A 21,230-nucleotide genomic window follows, 5' to 3' on the forward strand; every position below is an offset into this window, starting at 1 on the left:
CATGGCATAACATGAGGTCATAATTGGGCTTATCTCGTCAACGAAGCAAGAGATGCCATTTCTTGCCTAACGTTTATATCTGTCAGAAAGCCATTATGCCAAGGCAGTTTCTGTTGTATCTACAATATACTGTCTATGCTACGATTATGCCTGGGCTTAACCAGGACTCCTGCTCTCTTTTGAAGTTCTATGGACCTCAGGTATGAAACATTGTTGACCAATGGTGTGATAGCCCCTCCCTCTCCTCAGCGAAGCAGAGTAGTTAGTATGGTGTTCGTGCTCTTAAACATGGTCAGCCAGAATTTCATGAATCTTCCTTAGAATGCCGACACACAGGGGAAAACAGGAAGCTTGGGGAAAAATCTTTTGGTTAGAAAAATCTTCCTTCTCCTTTCGTCGTTTTTTTTTTCTCTTCTCTTGTTGAAAGCATCAGATCTTGCACCTTTCTGTCTACTGCCCATATATTAATCCTGGTTTGGCTGCAGGCAGGATATGAGAGATTGACGGAGAACCTGCTGAATTCTGTCGCATTCTTAATCTCCCCCAGGCCCCCTCGAGGACCCTATGGTGTCGAACGCTGTACTGACATATAGTTTCAGGCTTCTGATACGAGACACAGACAGACATCTATGTCTTAGGGTTCCTCAGTAATTTAAATAGCTTGGTTGAAACCAATGCCCACATTCACCCTTAGAGACGTTAAAGCTAAACTGTAGAACTAATTATTTCTAGCAATTACTGCGGGAAATTGAATGCCGTCGTTTGTGTCACTTGTGCACGTGGATCGGACAGGATGCTGGCTTTATGGACCTGGCAGTACATGCTACTTTTGCAGAACGGTTCCTGACTAGCTTCTCTGGCATCTGGGGATCCTAACGTCACAGCAGGGCACGAGCCAGAATGACATCCAGTCGGTGCGGATAAGCCTTGGTGGCGAGAATGAAACTTCACAGCTGGGAGTCAACGGATTGTAGGAGAGGGAGAAATTTAGGACAGAAGTTAAGCTCTGCTGCTGAACTGTGCAAATGTTAAATTAGAATCGCTTTTTACAAAATTCTAGTCTTGTGTTCGCTTGGATGTGGTGTGATAAAAATGAAGTGCATGAGCCAGCATCTACACTGAGGTCATGAATACAGAGGTGCTGCATATTGCGCTGCTTACAGCTGTCCTTACCAGCGTTCCTTTGATAAGGCCCGAAGCCTTCATTCGCTGCCTGTGATTATGCGGTCAGCTGTTTTTGATTATTCAGTGCTGTAAGTGTAAGGATTTGCATCTCAGTGGAAAAGATCAAAGAGGACACACATGCACACATGCACACACACACAAAGCGGACTTCTTCCTGGTCAAGCACAGCGCCCAATAAGGTCATCTCTTCCAGCTTGGCAGAAGTTGCCCATTGGAGCCTATTCCACACCTGGCCAACTCTCTGCTTACTGGTATTGACCGCGAGCCAGATGAAAGCCCAAACTGCCCGAGAGATGTGCTCGGTTTGGTCGGTATTCCTGCAGCCTCCCTGCATCATTTATAGCATGGTGTGCACTTACTGAGGCAGACACTTAACAGAACTTAACCTTCACCGACAAACAGATCTGGGATCGTTCTCTGAGATCAAATTAGATGCGCAATTCTCCCAAAATAATAAATAGGATAAATACAAAGTTAACATCATAATGTCACGACTTAGTCGCAGTTTCTTAAAATGAAGGAATAGTTTTTAAAAGAAAGAAATGTATTGGCTCACTGGAAATGCAGTAGGGGCATAGCAGAGCTATGTGGTGCAGTGATGTGACAGGTGCAGGGTTGGGGTTTGCAAGGGTTTTGACCAATAATGCATGAGGTTAGAGGTGACAGGGCAGCTGCAGGAGAAGCCGTTGTTGGGGGTGGGGGGTGAACTGACGTATTAAAAATGCAAGGTCCACTGAGACCAGAGACGCAGGTATGTGATGAAGCTGTTAGCCAGAGATCCTCACTGCGCCCAGTGTGTACTGTTTGAGTAAAAGAGGTGTTAGATCCCTTGGACTCATGGCTTTGAGAGGGTCTATCTGACGGATCGTTCTCCCAGAGAGACGGCCTGCCCCAGTCTCCCAGCAGCTCGCTACTACCTGGCGAGGGGGCTGCAGGAACAAAATGTCAAGCTAACACCCTTTAAGACGTGTAAATCATCCACTTCTCCTTCCTCCCCTCCACTAACCGGGAGCTGCTTGGAACAATTTCACAAAAACTCCCATCTCTACCCCCCTGAAATCAGATTCTTATTTTGATAATGCCTGCCACATCGTACACGAAGCCGTGGTACAAATTACCTTTGACACACAACCCACAGCTACTGTTCAGGCACAAAGGCTGAAACGTCCTTACATGTATCGACTGATGTAAAATATAGACTCTGCGATTGTAATGTGAGCAGTTCTGAACTTTCTACAGGGTTTGCAGTTGCCAGAGGTGCTGTTTTTGCCAGGCTTGGATTTTTTATGTTAAGTCTTTCTTCATACTTTCATACTTTAACTGTGTCTCTGTGTTGATGAGCTTCCACCCACTGTGTGGGACTTCAGTGACTCCCAGACCAAGCCTGGTTCTAGGCTCTGAATAGAAATAGCTGAAAGAGGACCTCTCTTCACTAACCCCAAAGATGTTGTTCCTATATTCCTTTACTGGGGTTTTTTACTTATTTGATATAGCACACATCTCTTTGCTGGATGCCCTCTGTTTTACAGTCTGCTTTGTGTAAATAATTAATTGTCACATATGCCCATCAAGAACATCCACCGCTCACTTAAGTACGCTTCGAGGTTCTCGGATGTCCGAACTGCAGTGCTGGTGAGTACCTGATGATTGCGGCTTTTATCAGGCGATGTAATGAAAGCACCGCAGCCAAGAGCCGAGACATCGGAGGATGTTATCGACGCGCCTTTGACGGCACATGCTGGGAAACGTGAGCCGTCTGGGGAATGGGGACTGCGATGGCCTGCCCCCGGAAAAGGTGGACGCTTGTGTAGCTTAGCGGCCCATGTTTTTGCTCCCTCCCAGCTAGCTTTCAGGGAGCTGGAAGGGAGCAAAAAGGTGAACTCTGGGAGAGAGAAAAAAGGTAGACCGTCCGGGGGTCCTCGAGGAGAAACACTGCGCTAAGAAAGCGCCCGCAGTAACAAGGGAAGGATTGTGGCCCACGATGCAGGGAGAACCAAGGGCTTTTCTAGGATTGCGGGGGCATAAGGGTGGCTATAATTCATACAGAGGGGCCAATCTTATCATTAGCCAATGTTATGTTTTGAATGAGTGAGTGACAGGGGAGGGGCCACTCTGGGTCCAATCAGCTTTCACAATGGGGCCAGTGCCACTGTACAGTGTGAACTGTAATTCTTATGGGTGAAACTCTATCTCGCATCTGCATATAGGGATATATATTTTGTTTCACGGCATGACGTCACAATGACTGTAGTGTCTCGGTGAGGGGTGGCTCGTACCCCACACCATGAACTCATTGTTCAAGGTGATGGTGATTAAGGCCACATGGAAGGCATGGGGAGATGCTAATTGAGGCTGTGCATAATTAATGGCGATATGGTTTCTATGCATGGCGTTCGTGGTGGGGGGGAGGGACCCTGGTGGTAGCAGCTCACTAGGTGGAGATGGTGTCACTGGGCACGACGTTCCCTTAAAGGGGAACTCCGGAGATCCTTCAGGCTGTTCTTCTTGCTTGCTGCCACACATCATTCTTACTGAACCAGCCGTCTTCACGTTTTATCTTCCGGTGTGTGGCTCAGGGTTGGTGCTCTACGGTCTTGTACAGCCAGTGGACATTTCAAGTCAAGTTAAGTAGGTTTATTTGTCGTCTCAGCCATATATGCAATATACAGAGCCTCCCGGGCCAAGGTGCACAGGAAAACCAAAAGGACAAAGACGACACAGGGCTACACAAGTGCAATTTACAGCACAACACATCATACAGTCATACAGTCGACAAAACAATGCTAGTCTGAATGAATATTTGAATAAATAGTATGACTGCAGATACAGTATTATGACATATAGACCACGATAAATAGTAAATAAATAAAAGTGCAAACAGTAATAGCAGCAGGACAGAGAGTGCGCAGAATGGGCACCGGATGGTTTGCTGGCACCGTGTCTTGGGTACCTGAGGAGTAGATTGGTGAAAAAGCAGAAGTGACTCCCTCTAGTGAACGCCACCATACTCCACTCCTTCCCCATCTCGACGGACAACAGCTGCCTGTAGATGCAATAACTCTCATATTACTGAGATCAGAAAGGCATCAATGCTTTGCTTGTTCAGCCTCCTTTCTGCAGACTGTCAATGCAAATACGACAAGAAACACATCTAACGTGGAATTTTGGGCATATGTTGAGCTGGGACGTTCTTCGCGAAGCACGCAACGCAAATTCCATCGGGCGCTTATGAAATCGTCTTACGACTGGCCAAATTTAAGGTTTTCTTTTATTTTTTCCCCAGCAGTATTGAGTTTTACTTTAACTGAAGCGGATGCCGGCACGATGCACATAGCAGGGGGACAGTGCGACGGGTAACGTTATTGAAGGCATGTTTTTTTTCAGGGAAAGGTATCGGTGTAACGTTCGGAATGCAGTCCCATTAACGGCACTGAGGCATAAACAAGCTTACCAATTATCCACGCCCCCCCACCAGCACTCAGACTCTTCAAAGGGGAAAAACAATAAATAGCTGTCTTTTTTTTTTTAGTTGACTTTAGTTGCCTGAAATGTGCGTACAGTAATATAATTTCCCAGCATGCTATGGGGTTAGTGTGCGTATGCCCTGGCAGGTCCTTTTGTGAGCCTCTCTGCGAGGGGGCGTGAGAGTGTTCACTGGCACTTTTGTCTGCACATACTAGCGGCTCCAGACATCCAATGGGGGCTTGTGAGTATCACCCCAGCGACAGAGCGTAATTAGCGGCTCCTCGCTCTAAGCAGAGAGCAGTCTCCCAGCTTTTGCAGTGTTTGTTTCCCCCTCCCTAAATCCTGATTGTGTGTGTGTGTGTGTGTAGATTGGGGATAGCCCCTTGCTTGATGCTCCCCTTATCAGTAATCACTCTCACAGGAGTCCAGGTAATTATCTAGCCTTCATGTTCCTGCTCCTCAATGCAACTCATGCCTGGTTCTGCATCAGCGATATGGAAACTCCTTCTCCTTTCTCTCCTTACTTCATCACTCTTCCCTTCTTGCCCAGGCTGTTCTCAGTCCCTATAGAGGAACAGGGGCAGGTAAAGCATGCCGCTCCATCCTCAATTTAGTGGATCACTTACATCTGTGTTTGCAACTCGGCAGAGTCGGACATTTCAGGTCCAGACCAAGATTGTGTTTCAACCGACCAGTTGAGTACTCTGTGACTGTGACTCTTTATGCTCAAATGGTTGGTTGAAACAAAATCCCGGTTTGGATTTTTAATTCCTCGACCTGAAATGTCCACCTCTGCAGCTCAGCAACTCGTACTCCTGTACTTGGCGTGGGTGAATGGTTACTATGTAGCGAATCTTCCATCGCCACGGCGTTACCATGGCATTCCAAGCATCACGTGCCGGCTGAGGCGAGCCTCCCGCTTCTCCATCTCTCCCTCTATCTTGTGCTAGGAGGTGGCGCTCCGTACGCAAAGACCCTCTTAATTAAGCACACATCTGCACTACCTCTTGACATGGAGCCTTATGGGCATCATGGGGTCTGGCAAAGAAACCCGTCTCCTGCCTTTGAACTTGCAGTAACGACAGAAAAAAAGGGAAAAAAGCAGTAACTTATCTCCGACTTTTTTCATATCGAAGGCGTTGAGTGGTTCTCAGTAACAAAGAAGGTGACACTATTTTATAAGTGCTAGAGGTGTGGTTGCCGCTGTAGGAACATCTCGCTCTGAAGAAACGATTCTGGAATGCATTAACAAGCCCGAAAAATTCTACATGCTTAATGAGCAACAAAACAGAATTACATTTTATTCCTGAATTACACTTTCTTTCTGCCCCGATAATGCCAAACTGTATTCTTCCTCTACCTGTCTCTACTTCCCAGCATCACAGAGCTCTATAAAGCGTTTCGAAATTCACTGAAAGCATTTGATTAATAATGTAGGTTGGGGACATTCTGAATAAGGGCTTGTTCAACGATGGATTCTTACCTGCGCAGCTATTAAAACACATCTCAGTTCCTGACATTGCTGCATATTTCTCCCCGGGGAGGGAGACAATGGGAAGGCATTCAACATACATTGCAGCATTCAACAAACCATAAGCCGTAATTTCTGACGAATCACAGCAACCACAGATATAAAGCATATCACATATAAAGCATGTTTAAAACACTTTTCTTTAATAATACACTGCATGTAAATTTTATTAGTACTTTTTTGCATTTGGTGGGGTCCTCCACCGGATGCCATTAAAAAAAAAATGTTACAGCAAAAAAAGGTGAAGGTAAAAAGTAAATAAAAACAGAATGCAATGATTTGCGACACATATAGACCCATATTATTTGAACGTAGAACAAAGACGACGTACCAAATGTTGAACCTGAGAGTTTTAATTGTTTTATGACAAATATATGCTCAATTTCAATTTGACGTCAGCAACATGTTTAAAAAAAAGTTGGGACAGGGGCAGCAAAAGACTGGAAAACAAAACACGTGGTTGAATATGTCACAAGTAAAGTGTTTGTCCAGTGAAGATGGGGAGAGATTGACCATTCTGTGAAAGACTGCAGGGCAAATAGCGCAACAATTTTAGACTAATGTTCCTCAATGTAATATTGCAAAGAATTTGCGAACTTCATCATCTATGGTACATAATATCATTAAAGATTGAAAGAATGTACCTGTATGCAAGGTACAAGACGGAAAACCAATATTGGACAGATCTTTGGGTTCTCAGGCAGCACTGCATTAAATACAGACACGATTTTATAGTGGGAATCACTGCATGGGCTTAGGAACACTTCCATAAACCATTGTCTGTGAATACAGTTTGTTGCTTCATCCACAAATGCAGAATGAAACTCTACCATACAAAGAAAACACCATATCTAAGCATGATCCAGGAACACCGGCGACTTCTCTGGGCCCGAGCTCATTTAAGATGGGACTGAGGTGAAATGGAAAACTGTCCTGTGATCTGATGAATCAAAATTTCTAATTTTTTTTGAAAATCATACACGCTGCGTCCTCCGGGCTAAAGAGGAGAGAGACAATCCCGCTTGTTATTAGCAGACAGTTCAAAAGCCAGAATCCGTGATGGTATGGGGGTGTATTAATGCCCATGGCTTGGGTAGCCTGTACATCTGAGGTAACATCATTAATGCTGAACGATATATAAAGGTTTAGGAGCAACACATGCTGCCACCCAGACAGCATCTTTTTCACAGAAGGCCTTGGATATTTCAACATGACAAAGCCAAACCGCTTTCTGCGTGTATAATCGATCATGAAACGAAATCTACGACAAAGGAGACCCCGAACTGTTGAGCAGTTGAAATCCTATATCGTGCAAGAATGCATGAACAACATTTCACTTTCAAAACTCCAGCAACTGTTCTCCTCAGTTCCCAAACGTTTACAGAGTGTTGTTAAAGGAAGAAGTGATGCAGCACAGTGTTAAACATGCAACACTGTGGTAAACATGCAGCACAGTGGTAAACATGCAGCACAGTGGTAAACATGCAACACAGTGGTAAACATGCAGCACAGTGGTAAACATGCAGCACAGTGGTAAACATGCAGCACAGTGGTAAACACGATCCTGTCCCAACTTCTTTGAAACATGCTGCTGACATCAAATTAAAATTGATTCATATTTGTCATAAAACCATAAAAATTCTCAGTTTCAACATTTGGCCTTGTCTTTGTGCTATTTTCAATTAAATATGGGTTTGTATGATTTGTAAATCATTGCATTGTTTTTATTTACATTTTACACAATTTGGGGTTGCATTTATCAGCCCTGTATTTTGTAGTATGGAAGGGTTTAGCCTATAGGGTATAAACTGGTTTAATTCTTCAGGGAAATTCTTCAGACGAGTATCAAAGATACTCGCAACAAAGATAAAACTTCTTTTACTGCTCCTTTTTTCATTGGCACTCTTTTATATCCGTCTTGTTTCAATAGCAAAAGCTGGGTGTGTCTGCCCAGTGCCACAAACTACCCAAGTGAGTCTTAAGAACCATCTCACTTGATCAATCCTCTGTCATTAGTAACTTCTTGCACTAGTCTAGCAGAAATAAAAACCGACAGCCCTAGTGTCTATACTCCAAATTTGCCACCTGAAGGATGATGTGCTTATAGGTCAACTGAACTCACCTCTCACATTACCCTCAAAGAAATAATAAATTACCATGCTTTAAACTGGTTTAAACCATTTGAACAATATGATTGTGAAATATCCCATATAATTTAGATTTCCAATAGATGCGTTGGTGATGTATGGGGATTAGGATTAAGGATTGAAGCTTTAGGGTTTCGTGGAACACTCGCATAATCTGCCTCTCTGGTTTTTAGCTGGTAGAAGAATTGTTGCTTTATCATGAGCTGTTCATTTTCATGACAATGCCAATGGTTTGAATTGTACGGAAGCTCAATTTTTCCACTTGTTTAACCAGTTGGCAAGGTCGAGTTAAAGATGTATGTGAAATAATGCATTGTGCTGTTCTGGGGTACATAAACGTACAATAAATGTAATATTTCCGACACTGCAACAGCTGTGCGAGCAGTCTGGGCCTGCTACGTAGGTTGACAGCATTTTAGTCTCCTTGAAATTACTCAAACAGTGTTGGCACAAATGGATGGGCTGCTTTTAAATCAAATTGGTCGCAAATGGAGCCATGTAATTTTAATGCAGTGACAAAATATTGGATTTAGGCACCTGTGCTAAGTTCTTTTTAATGAAAATCGTTTTTTTTCCCCCCTCCCTTTTTAAAAAATGTATGACATAGAAAACAAACCTATTTTCAGACCCTGGGGTATAAGTTATTTGGCAGATACCCGATGTTAATGATCACCGAAAGGCCATTCATAGAATAACATGGAGGTCCTGGTTAATTTCGATAGGTAACTGTGAACCTTTTTCTTGTATAAAATGTGTTTGTTGTGAGGTGACCTGTCAGAGTGGTGTGACCTTCTGCGCAGAAGAAAAGGATCTCAGTCTGAGAGATGCTTATCTTGGCGCCGTAAACTTACGGCGAGTGCTTGCAGTTTCCACGGAAACTTGGCCGTCGTCTCAAGCATGCGTGATGCTGACTTCCCTGGCATCCGTCGAGTATGAACATCACCCTGATATTATGTGCGCTTTTTGAACAAACAGAAATCAATATTATACACATGATTCTAACAATCTGACTTTCTGGGTAGAAAATAAACAGCAGTGCTAAATTATTAATACCTCCGTACTCTTTTATATTCATTTTTTTTTGCATGTCAATATTGTTGTGAGCCTTTTCTCACTTGCACCACACATTAAAAAGAATGGCTGTAACCTGAAGCTAAGAATAGCTTTATAATCCCAAATAATCACCCAGACTGAAATTTATGTATTCTACAGGAATACATTAAGGAACGCATTCACCATTTTATCATACTATTGTTTTACCACAAAACTTCACCCATTCGTCCACAATCATAATTGTTTGTAAATATTTTGAACATATCTTTTTTTTCCAAGCTACACTTGGAATGTAGGGTACAAAGGATTTGCATGCAAATAAGAAATACAGTACTTTCAGGATTACTATTTGAACATAATCTTATTTTGCTTGGTTATGGATGCATAGAGCAGAAGATAAATGTTGCTCTTCTGAAACAATTATGTTTTGAGGAGGATTTTGAGACAAAAAAATGTTGTGCTATACCTGGCTGGCATGTAGTTTAACTTGGGCTGGGGGCCCTAGGTGTACCATTGCTTGGATGTCATCTGTGAGTTTCTTTTTGTAGAACTTCCCACGGGTGAACTTGTCCCCTATATAGGAAGCCTTGAAGTGATGGTTCCAAGTAGGAGGGATGTCATTAAATGTCTCCACTGTACCACTGGGGAAAGCAGGGTTGTCCGGTAGCAAAGCTACGGTCAAATGAGCCTGGGAAGAACATCCCTGTGGTCCTCACTGACTCTTCTTCATGTGTCTGTTTTATTTACTGCACCCTGTAGGCTTGGGGTGGTCTTCAGAGGAGGAGCTGGGAGTTGTGGTCTGACATCTAGGGAGGGGTGAGCTCGGTGCTTACTGGGGCATGCAAGGGCTACCAGAATGAGCACTAACTCCCCAAAGGTGTCACCTTGTTCCAGGGAGCACAAAAAAACAGAAACCTGCCCCCGCCCCCCCCCGCTTTCCTACAGCTGCCCTCCATGTATCCAGAGCACAGTGGATCATGCTGACGGGCTTTGTGGTGCATTTTGAGTTGGGATAAAGCTTTGAAAAGCACATTACAGACATATTTTGGTTCGCAGTCATAAATTGCAAGGTGTGATTTCTGTACAATGGAGTGTCCTTGTAAACAATGTACTTTTTCTTTCTTTTTCAGAGACAAGGCACCGGGGCATCAAGTGCCAACAGCAAAGCAAATGAAGGACAAGGTAAAGGATCCAGTGACCGCTTGGATAAGTGTGCCATTCTGGAAATTTCCACTGCGCTTTAAATCCTTTCGGTTACAAAATGAGTTCAGGCTAACTTCTTAAAAAGGCCACTGCTGAGACAGTCATTGAATTTAAAGCATTTCCGCCAGATAATTACCCCTATATGACTCTGCACTCCAATTACACGTTTCTTGGGCTGCGTTTCGAGAGGAGTAGATGCACGTTTAGCATTTCCGCGGAGGCCGTGTTCTAAACTCGTCCTGAGAACATCTTCATAGCAGCTCTGACTTCTGCGGCACGCAGGAGGCCGCATCACTGAAGCGTAACCTCGTTTTTCCTGACGATATGCGCGGAAGCAGAACGAGAGCCATGCTACAGCCTCACCACTGAGACTTACGGCTTATGGGCCAACAGAGTACATCAACTAGCTGATTACCCGCTAATATAGCAGATTCTGGTGACTCATCTGGAAATGGGCTATCTCAAGTGCGCATGGGTGCATTATAGCTACAGTATAATAGTGCACTAGTGACAGGTAACCATGTACAATCAAGATATCATCTGGGCCAGGCTATTGCAGATGTTCTGCAGACCGGAGAAGAAGCCATTATAAACACAGCATTTTTGTATTATCTCCATGCAACCAATTCAAGTCTCGTATGCCTGTGGTCAGGGACGGATTATGGGTTGTGTGGGCCCCTGGGCAAAACGTTCACGAGGGCCCCCCCCCACCACCAGCACCACCACCAGCACCACCACAATTCAAGGGCCCTTGGCAGCCAAATGGCCTCCCTATAGGGTCAGGGGCCCTTGTAGGCAGAGGATCAAAGAATGTAGGCCCTCTAAAATAGACAAATGAAAATACACTGTTGATAAGCGTTGCAAATTGTTTTGGGCTAGGGGCCCCACGGGCCCCCTGCACCCCAAGGGCCCCTGGGCAGCGGCCCCGCTGGCCCGGTCTGTAATCCGTCCCTGCCTGTGGCAAGCAGAACGTCTCCTTGGTTGGAAAGCACAGTGATGTTATGTGTTATCTAGGCTCTTCTTGTGAGAATGGCAAGGTGAGCTCTTTGAACATGCAACAAAAAAAAACATCAGGAGTCTCTGCCGCTTTGCGAGGCCAAAGGGATTGTGGCAAGGTGACAGGCCAGATGTGTAGGTGAAGATGCTCCCCGGGAAGTAACTCGCAGAGCTAAGCACCCACACCGACGGCCAACCAAGGATCTTATGGTTGAGTGATTCAACATAGATGTCTCAGGATTGTAAAAAGCTGACTCCAGCTGAAGATGGCTGAAGTTACTCGCTAAGACGAGACAGATGAAACGCAATAAACGCGGCACTGATGCATGGCAGCAGTGTGCTGTGGGCACTCTGATGCATACAGGCTGGTTGCGTGTAACCTTTTCCCTGCTTAATGTTTACTTGTGTTCTTTGCAACATCAACCAGGCAAATGCGGTTGCTAGCAATATATCACATTTCATGCATACTTATAAATTACAGCCTGCAAGGTACCAAACGCTCTACCTGACCAATTTTCTGGTGAATTTGTAGATCTGGGCAGGACGACACCATTTTTCCTGCTTCCTCAGTGTACTATAATACAGTTTTATATTTGGCCCATGTGGCTGTACTGTGATCTATGAAATTTATGATGCTTCTATTGCATTTCCAGAGCTCTTAGAGCTGCCATGATCTTTGCCAGCAGATCCGTCTTACTGATCACTAATGACACAATTTATGGCATGAATGCAACTGTCACACAAGCCATGCAGTACAGTCTGAAGCATTGTAATGCTTGGCCAAGCACCGGATGTGACCCCGAACTCTGCAGCAAATAAATGAATAAATAACATTCAAAATTAAAATGAAAACATTTTATGCTTCACTTCAGCCTGTCTTCCTGGAGAACCCGCCGTTACCTTTTTCCATTTTTCAAAAAGGTAGAAAGCATAAATGGAAAGAAAGCTTCGGCTTTCAAACTATCAGAACGCCTTTGGTGCCGACCTTGGCCATTAAACTACAGCTTGAAACATGCTGGAGAAATTGTTTCTCCAGCATCATCAGTCCTCACCGTAACACCGCAGAGGCACCGTTCTCTGCTGAGGCTAATCGAATTGCTTAGGTTCCCGGCAGCCAGTGGCCAATCCGGAGCCGCCTTTTAGTGCCACGTGCAGATACGGCAGAAAAATGTGTGTCCGGTGCCAGGGCGACCCGCACTGCGGAAGAAAGGGCACACTCTGCTGCTCACCGCATACTGTCCGTTTTCAAAGGCTTCTCACTCGTCATTTTACTCACTTGGCACGTGATCACAGAATAAGGTGACCACCTAATCCATGTCAGGAGGGACCCTATGCGCTATTTCAGGTTTTACAAACTGCTTCAAAACCGAAAGGCTCCAGTGCTCGGCTAAATAGTTCAATTCTTCTTATGCTTTTGCTTGCTTGTTTCCTTGATTCAAAGACTCAAACAGCTATTTCACATTAACCAATCAGCCAATCGGCACATAGCAAGAACTTAGGGCCTAAGTGAAATCCAGGTCTATTTAATTGAAATGGTAGTTTACAAACCCTATCCTACCTTATAGTGTCTCCCAAGACATATATTAGGTGGTCGGCCTATCATAGAATGACACAGATTCTATTTCGGATCCATCATCCAGCCATGTATTCCGGTGACACTGTACACTGTAGGAGGCAACCCTCACGACAAACCCAAACTTGCAAATTCCACCCCTGTACAGTCGGGGAGATTTACGAACCTCTAGCCCTGGACGTGTGATGCAACAGCACTGCCCATTGAGCCACCATACCACCCTAACTCACCCATGACTTATATATCCAGTCATCCACCCATTTAACCATAACCATTTATTCAGTAATGGGTTATAGGGATCTTGGAGCACACCTTGGAAGCACAGGGAACAAAGCAGGAGATACCATCATATTATGATGATAGGATGATATAATATAAATACGATCATAAAAACCTGCTTCATATGATATACCGAATGTATGATATATGTTAATAAAGAGAAAAGCAGAAACATTATTACACTACAATTCCGTGGCCTGATTGTAGTCTTTAAGTGACTGTCTTCAGTAGCATCCCAATTAACAATCGTGTGGTTCTTAATGATGTGTGAGTTAATGGGGAATTGTGGCATCATACACAAAAATCATACAAGCAGTGAAAGTTAATAGCTGCAGACATTTGACTGACAGGTATGTAAATAGTTTCTTCTTTATTCTTTCTTTGATTGACAAGTTTATTAATGATCCTGTGGTTTATGAGCTAGCAAATTACCAGCCCCTGTTTGGTTAATATCCAATAAGCTGCTTCATATATTGGATTCCTATGGGACTTTGTCGATTCTGCAAAAATCCTAAATCAGTTCAGCATTTGACTTTCAAGTGAGACACCCTTATGGGAGATATTGCCTTAGCAGACATTTATCTATACGTTCCTCTTATGGAAAGAAGGACTCGTCCCACTCACTTCTGGAATATTAAATGGATTTTAATTATACCATAAAACAAGGAAAGGCCACTTGTGCGGGAGTCAATGCCGTTGAGTCGAAAAGTAACTGAGTCAGATTCGAACTAAAATCAGAGTTTGCTGCTCATAAAGCTGATCTCAGCTGTCCTGTCGTCTTATCAGGACTGTGGCTGTAGGCGGACGTATGTGAAAAAAGGATGAAGCTGTGCTGTACTTGCCTTTTGCACAAGTACGGCCACATTGGAATTGGGTAGTTTTTGCATCTCTCCTTTGGGACACACGCACGCATGTATACACTTGAGAGTGATGCTTGGGGTTGCAGCACAGGGTCGACCCAGGAGCATGTCGGGGGGTTAGGGGCCATGCTCAAGGGCCCAGCGGTGATCTGACTATTCTGCCAAGGTCAGGATGTGTGTTATGCAGAACTGTACAACACATCCCTTTCAAACCCTGTAACATTTTTCATATTATTTTATCCTGCTTGGGCTACCTGTTGTGCCTACCGGGCTACAAAGATTCAGGCATTAATCTAACTAAAGGTATGAGGATGTGATGATGTGTTATTGTTTGCTGATAAAAATCTGTCCACTTCAGCATGGATTTCAATGTATTTTATCCTAAGTAGTGAATTACAAATGTCTTTGTAATATGTGTGGGATCCAGGACAATTCTCCACTGCATGGTTCACTGTATTTGTGATATTGAAAATGACTTCACTGAACTGTGATCAGCATATTTGGAGAGGTCCATATCATGGATACAGACCGTAGACAAAGATGAAAAAAATAAGCTTTAAACTTAAAAAAATAAAATAAATGTTAATATACATACAGATATGATAACTCCACTAAGTCCCAAAATCTTGCTGACAGAGTGCCTGTAAGTCATAGGCTCCACTTTTCGAGATCAAACATATTGTTATACTATAATTAGCAGTGGAACAGCTCACGTTCTGAAATGAGATGACCCACTTTTGAATGTTTTTTTTTAATTAGCTGTACATTTAACTTGCGCAAAAATCCCATAACCGTTGGATTAATTAGTCTAGTTTTCCACAGTATCCTTCCTCTGTCTTCCCATATTTGCATGATAATGTATTCCTTCGTTGGGAGCTCTTCATTATATTGTAATAAGTGATACCACTTGCTTGTACAGCTCTGCAATTCTTCACTGGAAAAGTAATGGACAGACAAGCTTGCATTACTGTCTCCTGCACCTCAGCCTATCTGGGGTAGGTCCTAAGCTGGGGGTGTCAAACTCCAGTCCTGGGGGGGCAGAGCCCTGTACGGTTTTTGGTTCACCCTCATTTAACACAACTGATTCAACTCCTTGTGCTAATTACCACACAGCTCCCGAGCTGAATCATTTGTGGTGGAACAGGGAAAGAGCTAAGCTACACAGGGCTTCGGCCCCCCAGGACTGGAGTTTGACACCCCTGCCCTAAGCTAACCTTTACATATAACCTTTATATATATTTTATATGTGTGACGTATATATACACATCACATATTATATATACACATAAAAAAGAGGAAACACTGTTTTTATCTATATCAAAGAGATCATGCTTAGATGCTTTATGAGTTGCAATGCGATCGCTTGTTTTTATCTCCTTCTCTAAAAACAAATACAACATCCACCCATAAGGGGGCAGGCCCTGACACCACACTCCTTATTGATCTAGCAGCTCTGTTTAGTCTCTCTTCTCCTTTACTGGCTTCACTTCAAACGGCTTCAGAGGCACATCAGCTGAATTGGGAGGTCAGTGATATTTGCCTGACCTTCATATCCACCAGGACCCCCTGCCTCGCACGGGTGTTTGATTTGGTAATGTGGTTTCGGGAGGGGGGAGGGGGTTTTAAGGTGGGAGGTTGCCCGTTCTATCTTTTCCCTGACTAGGCCCCGGTCTCATTAACAGTCATGAGGTAGCCCATCTGCTACATACAATCCCATTGAGAAAAAGAAAAACAGCAAATACCAGCTACAAAGATGTAAATATTTTCTGCGGTGTCCTTGTTCGACGAGGGCCAGGGAACATACCTCTGTGGCCGCTAGCTCGAGTTCCTGCTGCTTTACCATTCATGGAGACAGGACGCTCTGACTACCCCAAGGACATGGTGCTGGAAAGGGATCACATGAGATTCTAATTCATGACATCATCTTTTTAATTATTCAGTGGTGATCGCCTTAGCCACTGAGCTCATTGATAAGCCAGCAAAATGATTTTTTTTTCTATTAAATGTCTATTTCCTCTGAAAACCAATTTTTCCTCTGAACAAACCTTGAAATACATTTTGGTAATTTATACTTAACCACCCAGCAATGAAGCAAAAATACAAACCAGTTCTTTGTGACTGGCAGAGCTGGTTGGTTGAAACGAAATCTTGGTCTGGATGTCAACTTTTCTGGACCTGAACAGTCCACCTCTGGTGACTAAGTGAGTCTATGAGGAGGAGAGATTTGTCAGAAGGTTTTGAGTTCAGATCCCACTTACAGTCATAGGTGTACCAGAATTCATGTTTTTCCTCCAGGTATAATCGTGGTCAAAGAAGCAGACTCTGAGCTTGCAGAGATTGTGTGAATTGCGCGACGACAGCAATTTACAGGAGTCTGTACCTCTGATCATCTCCCCAGCTTAACACACAGAACTGATTCATAACCTTGGGTCTCCATGAAATGCTAGTAACCACAATAAACATGCTCTTGATATTTTTACGGAAATCTTATTGGTCATTGATTACCCAACTGCATGCCTTGGGACTGCAGGAGGAGACCTATGTGATACAGGCAAGAACATGCAAATTCCATACAAAGCAGAAGCACAGATCCAGGATGCAACCCTCATTTACGTTTTGGCAATGAAAATGAGAATAAAGAACAACAAGAAACATATAATATTATTAATTAAGAGGCATGAACAATGTTCAGCAAGAGTCAGGTCACGTTAAACGGCTCTTTTCACATTTTTGATAAGACGATTGTTCTTTGTTTTTCGGGGCTCAAAATGAGCCTCTTGATATGTTGGAAAGTTGTTGCAGGAAGTACAGTTCTTACGTATGATCACAAAGAACTCCTTGCACACTGCCCTGGGGCTTAATATGAAACTGAAATGCAAGTACACCCACAGAACTCAAGGCCAGGAGTTAAGGAAGACGCTTCTGTTGGAAACGGGAGAAGGCAACTCCGGCGGCTAAAACTTGATGATGAAACCACCTTTGCTTAAGTATCTGGAAAATTCAATATCAGTGAATGTAGCTGAATCTGGCTGCGACACTTACATTTACCTCTTTCCTTTCAAATGGGGATGGAGTTACTCTGTGTTTAAATCCATCTATCCATACACCTTACACAACCACAAATTCAGTACCTCTCGTTTCAGCCCTTGTGTGGATCCCTCCTGCTGCCTCTCATTTGCTTCTTCATCAGTGGTGTTATAAAGTGCCTCCCAGTTATGTGCTCCCTGGGGATGTAACGATATACTCAGCCCACGAGATGAGACACTCATATTGGATTCACGAGAACGAGACGATATTTTAACAATATTTTAAGGAAAACTTGAAATATATTACAGGAAAGCAGCCTTTTATTTGATTAATTGAAAGACAAAAAATGCTAAATAATGCAGATGTTTGGTGAAATGTGTTAAATAATCACCATCATCACATGCAGTAAAGAACAGAACAAATATCTAGCACCATAAAATATTTCACCACAAACTGAGACAGGCTTCTCTCCTATTTGACTACTCAACTGAACATAAAATAGAATATAAATAAAACAATAAAAATAACAAATATAAAACTTTTTTAAATGTTTTCTTCACTGCCTGGATTTAAGTAAAGAGCTATGAAGGTGCTGCAAATGGCTTTGCATAGTAGTGGCGTTAGCCGCTGTGCACGACATTATCTTCCTACAGTGCTTACAGATGGCTCGTGTTTTGTCTGTCACTATCTCGCCGTTTATATTTTCCTCCCGGTACCCAAAATGCTGCCACACAAAAGATTTAAAAGTGTCTGGGGCATCGACTATGGTAATTTAGTCAGACGGGCGACACGCTTACAGCTGATTTGCAGCGCCCTCGTGAGACCGCTTTACACTCCGACGAGAAATCTCGTCATGCCGTAATATCGCGAGATCTCGTTACACCCTTAGTGCTTCCCGATTGATGTCGCTCCCTGTGCCTGCCCCTACACTTTGCCCTTTATTCGTTTATTCCTCAATAAAGTCCTTTTCATTCCCCCCCTATGCTTGTCCTCGCCTCCTCCCTTACCTGGGTGAGACACAGATAACGTTCCAGCAGGACCAAGGATACAACATACAAACAGGAAGTGACAAGGGGAGGGTTTTCACAGGACTCACAGTGCAATACATAAGACACTGTGAAACAGCGACATAAACGGCCAATAAATATAGTGCCCCAATTACCAATAAATAATAAATATAAAAAGAATAATTGTGCCAATTATTGGGTCGATAATTCCCTAAAAGCAAATTCAGACTTGGCATTAGTATAATGACAGTTAGCGTCAAATGAAGTCGCCGAACCGAAATTGCATATATGCTGTAACAAATACTTCCTCCTCATTTAAAGAAGTGTGTTGGATGAAACCTGACCCACCTGTGCTGCTCTCTGGCAGATACATCTAAGAAAGAAGCCCCAGCCGAGGAATTTGACATCGACTTGGACGCCCCCGAGACGGAGAAGGCGGCTGTCGCCATTCAGTCGCAGTTCAGAAAGTTCCAGAAGAAGAAGAATGAGGAGAAATCCTAGGAGCCGGGCGATGGGCCTGCTTCTGTTGGCTGGAGAGCAGCATGTCACTGCATGTTGAAGAAATCACGCTGTATGGACTCGGGGGGGGGGGGGGGGGGGCTCAGAGGTTCCCTGTCAATCGCTGACATGTCTGTGAAATCATATATGTAACCCATGATTTGATTGATGCTACAATAAATTATATGGTTCTAAATGTTTTCTTTGCTCTGTGGTCACGGTTTTTGGTGCAGTTGATGTATTTCAGAAGGTTTATGCCCAGTGTTGCCGAGTAACTAGTTACATACTGTATAATTACATAATGAAATTACTATTCATTATTATTAATGGAAATTATAATCCATTACAGTTACTGAAAAAATATGGAACAAAATTACAGTTATTAATGAAAATGTTGGTGATTACAAAGGGATTATATCAGATTATATTCTTATATGTAGAATATAACACTCATTTTGTTGCCTTGCATCTCTTCGCCATGCAGAAATGCCTTCTTTTGGCATTTTTCCATACAATGCGGATCAGCAAAGTCCTCGGGACATTTCAGCTTTATTGCTCAGAGTAAAACATTTGTTGGAAAAGTAATGAAAAAGTCACTGAAAAATCAGGTGTAAAAAGTTGCATTACATGTAACCAAAATAATTACATTACTAATTCAATTTTTGACAGGGTTACTTGTAATCTGCAACCAATTACATTTCAAAAGGAACCTTCCCAACACTGTCCATTACAACACAAATTGGATCACGGAATCTGAAAAGAATTTCCCATAAAAACCAGAGTGTTACAGTAGTGTCAGCTTAAATTCCCGTTAGTTAGATGAATACCACAGGGCAGAATCCCAGGCCAGCAAGTGCATCAGCAGCTACCTGAAGACATACATCCAGCAGCACTGAGATCAGATTTTCTAATATTTTGTATCATGATTGATTACACTGAATTCTTTCTAGTGCAACATAAATCTGGGCCCTTTTCCATTTATGGCCTTTCCTAGATATCATTTGTTTGGTGATTGTCACCTAGAGTTATTCTCAAGTACTTTTTAAGAGTCACGACTGGTGGATTTTCCTCCTCCAGACTAGATTACATTATAAATTAGAGGCAGTGTTCATTTTTTTAGCCAGCACTTGGCAACAAATAGGATCATATGTAAAAACATGACTCTCCCTTTCATTAAACAAATGTTGTTTGCTGGCTGATCGTCCTACTCAAAAGAGATTCCAACAATGTCCTTTAACCAGACTGTTCATATGCCCATGAAAATCACGTCGGAACATCACGTCCATCATAATTTCTGCGCATTTATCGGCGCTGTCCTGTTCTGCCTGTCTTTCCGGCATCCTCGTGGATGGGAAGAGATATTTCAAGCGCAGACAAGGCTGAGGGAGAGTTTGTTCAGTTATATCGGCTGATGTTTTCTGTATTGACAATCCTGAACAAACTGCAGGATGATGCAGTGAGTTATGAAGAAGAGCTCCCCCGTTTCAGTATCATAATGGGGATTAGAGCTACTCTTACATCAGGTTATTGGTGTTTCCCAGTGATTTCAATGACCTTTGAGCTGTATGGTATTGATTTCATCCTTTTAATTGGCTCTGTGGCCTTTTAAGCCAGAAGCGATTGAGATGTTTGGTGCAAAAGCCATGGTGCTTATGTTGTCAGTGCATGAATTATATATATATCCATCCATTTCCTATACTGCTTATCTTGTACAGGAAGCACAAGGCAGGGGACACCGAGGACGGGGTGCAAGTCTATCACTGGGTGCGCACACGTATATTTTGGCCAGTTCATGGATGCCTAACTGTATTTTTCTAGATTGCTGGGGGGAAATTGGAGTACTGAGAGGACGGCCAGCAAATATGAGGAAAAGCTGAAATACTACACTAGAGATGAAAATTTAACATTAAGATTATAGTGATCAAAATGATCACGGTTATTATTATTATTGCAACATTGTTTTTTGTTTCACCAAAAAATCCATCCATCCATCCATCCATCCATCCATCCATCCATCCATCCATCATCTTCCGCTTAATCCGAGGTCGGGTCGCGGGGGCAGCAATCTCAGCAGGGAGACCCAGACTTCCCTCTCCCCGGCCACTTCATCCAGCTCCTCTGGGGGGATCCCGAGGCGTTCCCAGGCCAGCCGAGAGACATAGTCTCTCCAGCGTGTCCTGGGTCTTCCCCGGGGTCTCCTCCCAGTGGGACATGCCCGGAATACCTCCCCAGGGAGGCGTCCCGGAGGCATCCTAATCAGATGCCCGAGCCACCTCATCTGGCTCCTCTCGATGCGGAGGAGCAGCGGTTCTACTCTGAGTCCCTCCCGAATGACCGAGCTCCTCACCCTATCTCTAAGGGAGAGCCCAGCCGCCCTGCGGAGGAAACTCGGTCGCTTGCACCCGC

At 43.5% G+C, this 21,230-nt stretch overlaps 1 protein-coding gene and 1 long non-coding RNA gene across 2 annotated transcripts in view; one reads left to right on the top strand and one right to left on the bottom strand.

Annotated features, from left to right (window-relative positions):
- Positions 1 to 18,929, top strand: part of LOC125712122 (calmodulin regulator protein PCP4-like) — a 29,925-nt gene extending 10,996 nt beyond the window's left edge. The window contains exons 2-3 of the mRNA XM_048981796.1: positions 10,512 to 10,563; positions 18,694 to 18,929. Coding sequence (XP_048837753.1) covers positions 10,512 to 10,563; positions 18,694 to 18,827 — 186 coding nt within the window. The 3' untranslated portion in view covers positions 18,828 to 18,929. The remainder of the gene's footprint in view (positions 1 to 10,511; positions 10,564 to 18,693) is intronic.
- Positions 16,097 to 17,519, bottom strand: LOC125712123 (uncharacterized). The gene is made up of 3 exons (XR_007383197.1): positions 17,424 to 17,519; positions 16,398 to 16,499; positions 16,097 to 16,176 (listed from the first exon to the last, which is right to left on the bottom strand). It is a non-coding gene; the product is annotated as an uncharacterized LOC125712123 (long non-coding RNA).
- Positions 18,930 to 21,230: the final 2,301 nt, after the last annotated feature.

This window comes from Brienomyrus brachyistius, chromosome 17, assembly GCF_023856365.1.
Source record: "Brienomyrus brachyistius isolate T26 chromosome 17, BBRACH_0.4, whole genome shotgun sequence".
Classification (NCBI taxonomy): Eukaryota; Metazoa; Chordata; class Actinopteri; order Osteoglossiformes; family Mormyridae; genus Brienomyrus; species Brienomyrus brachyistius.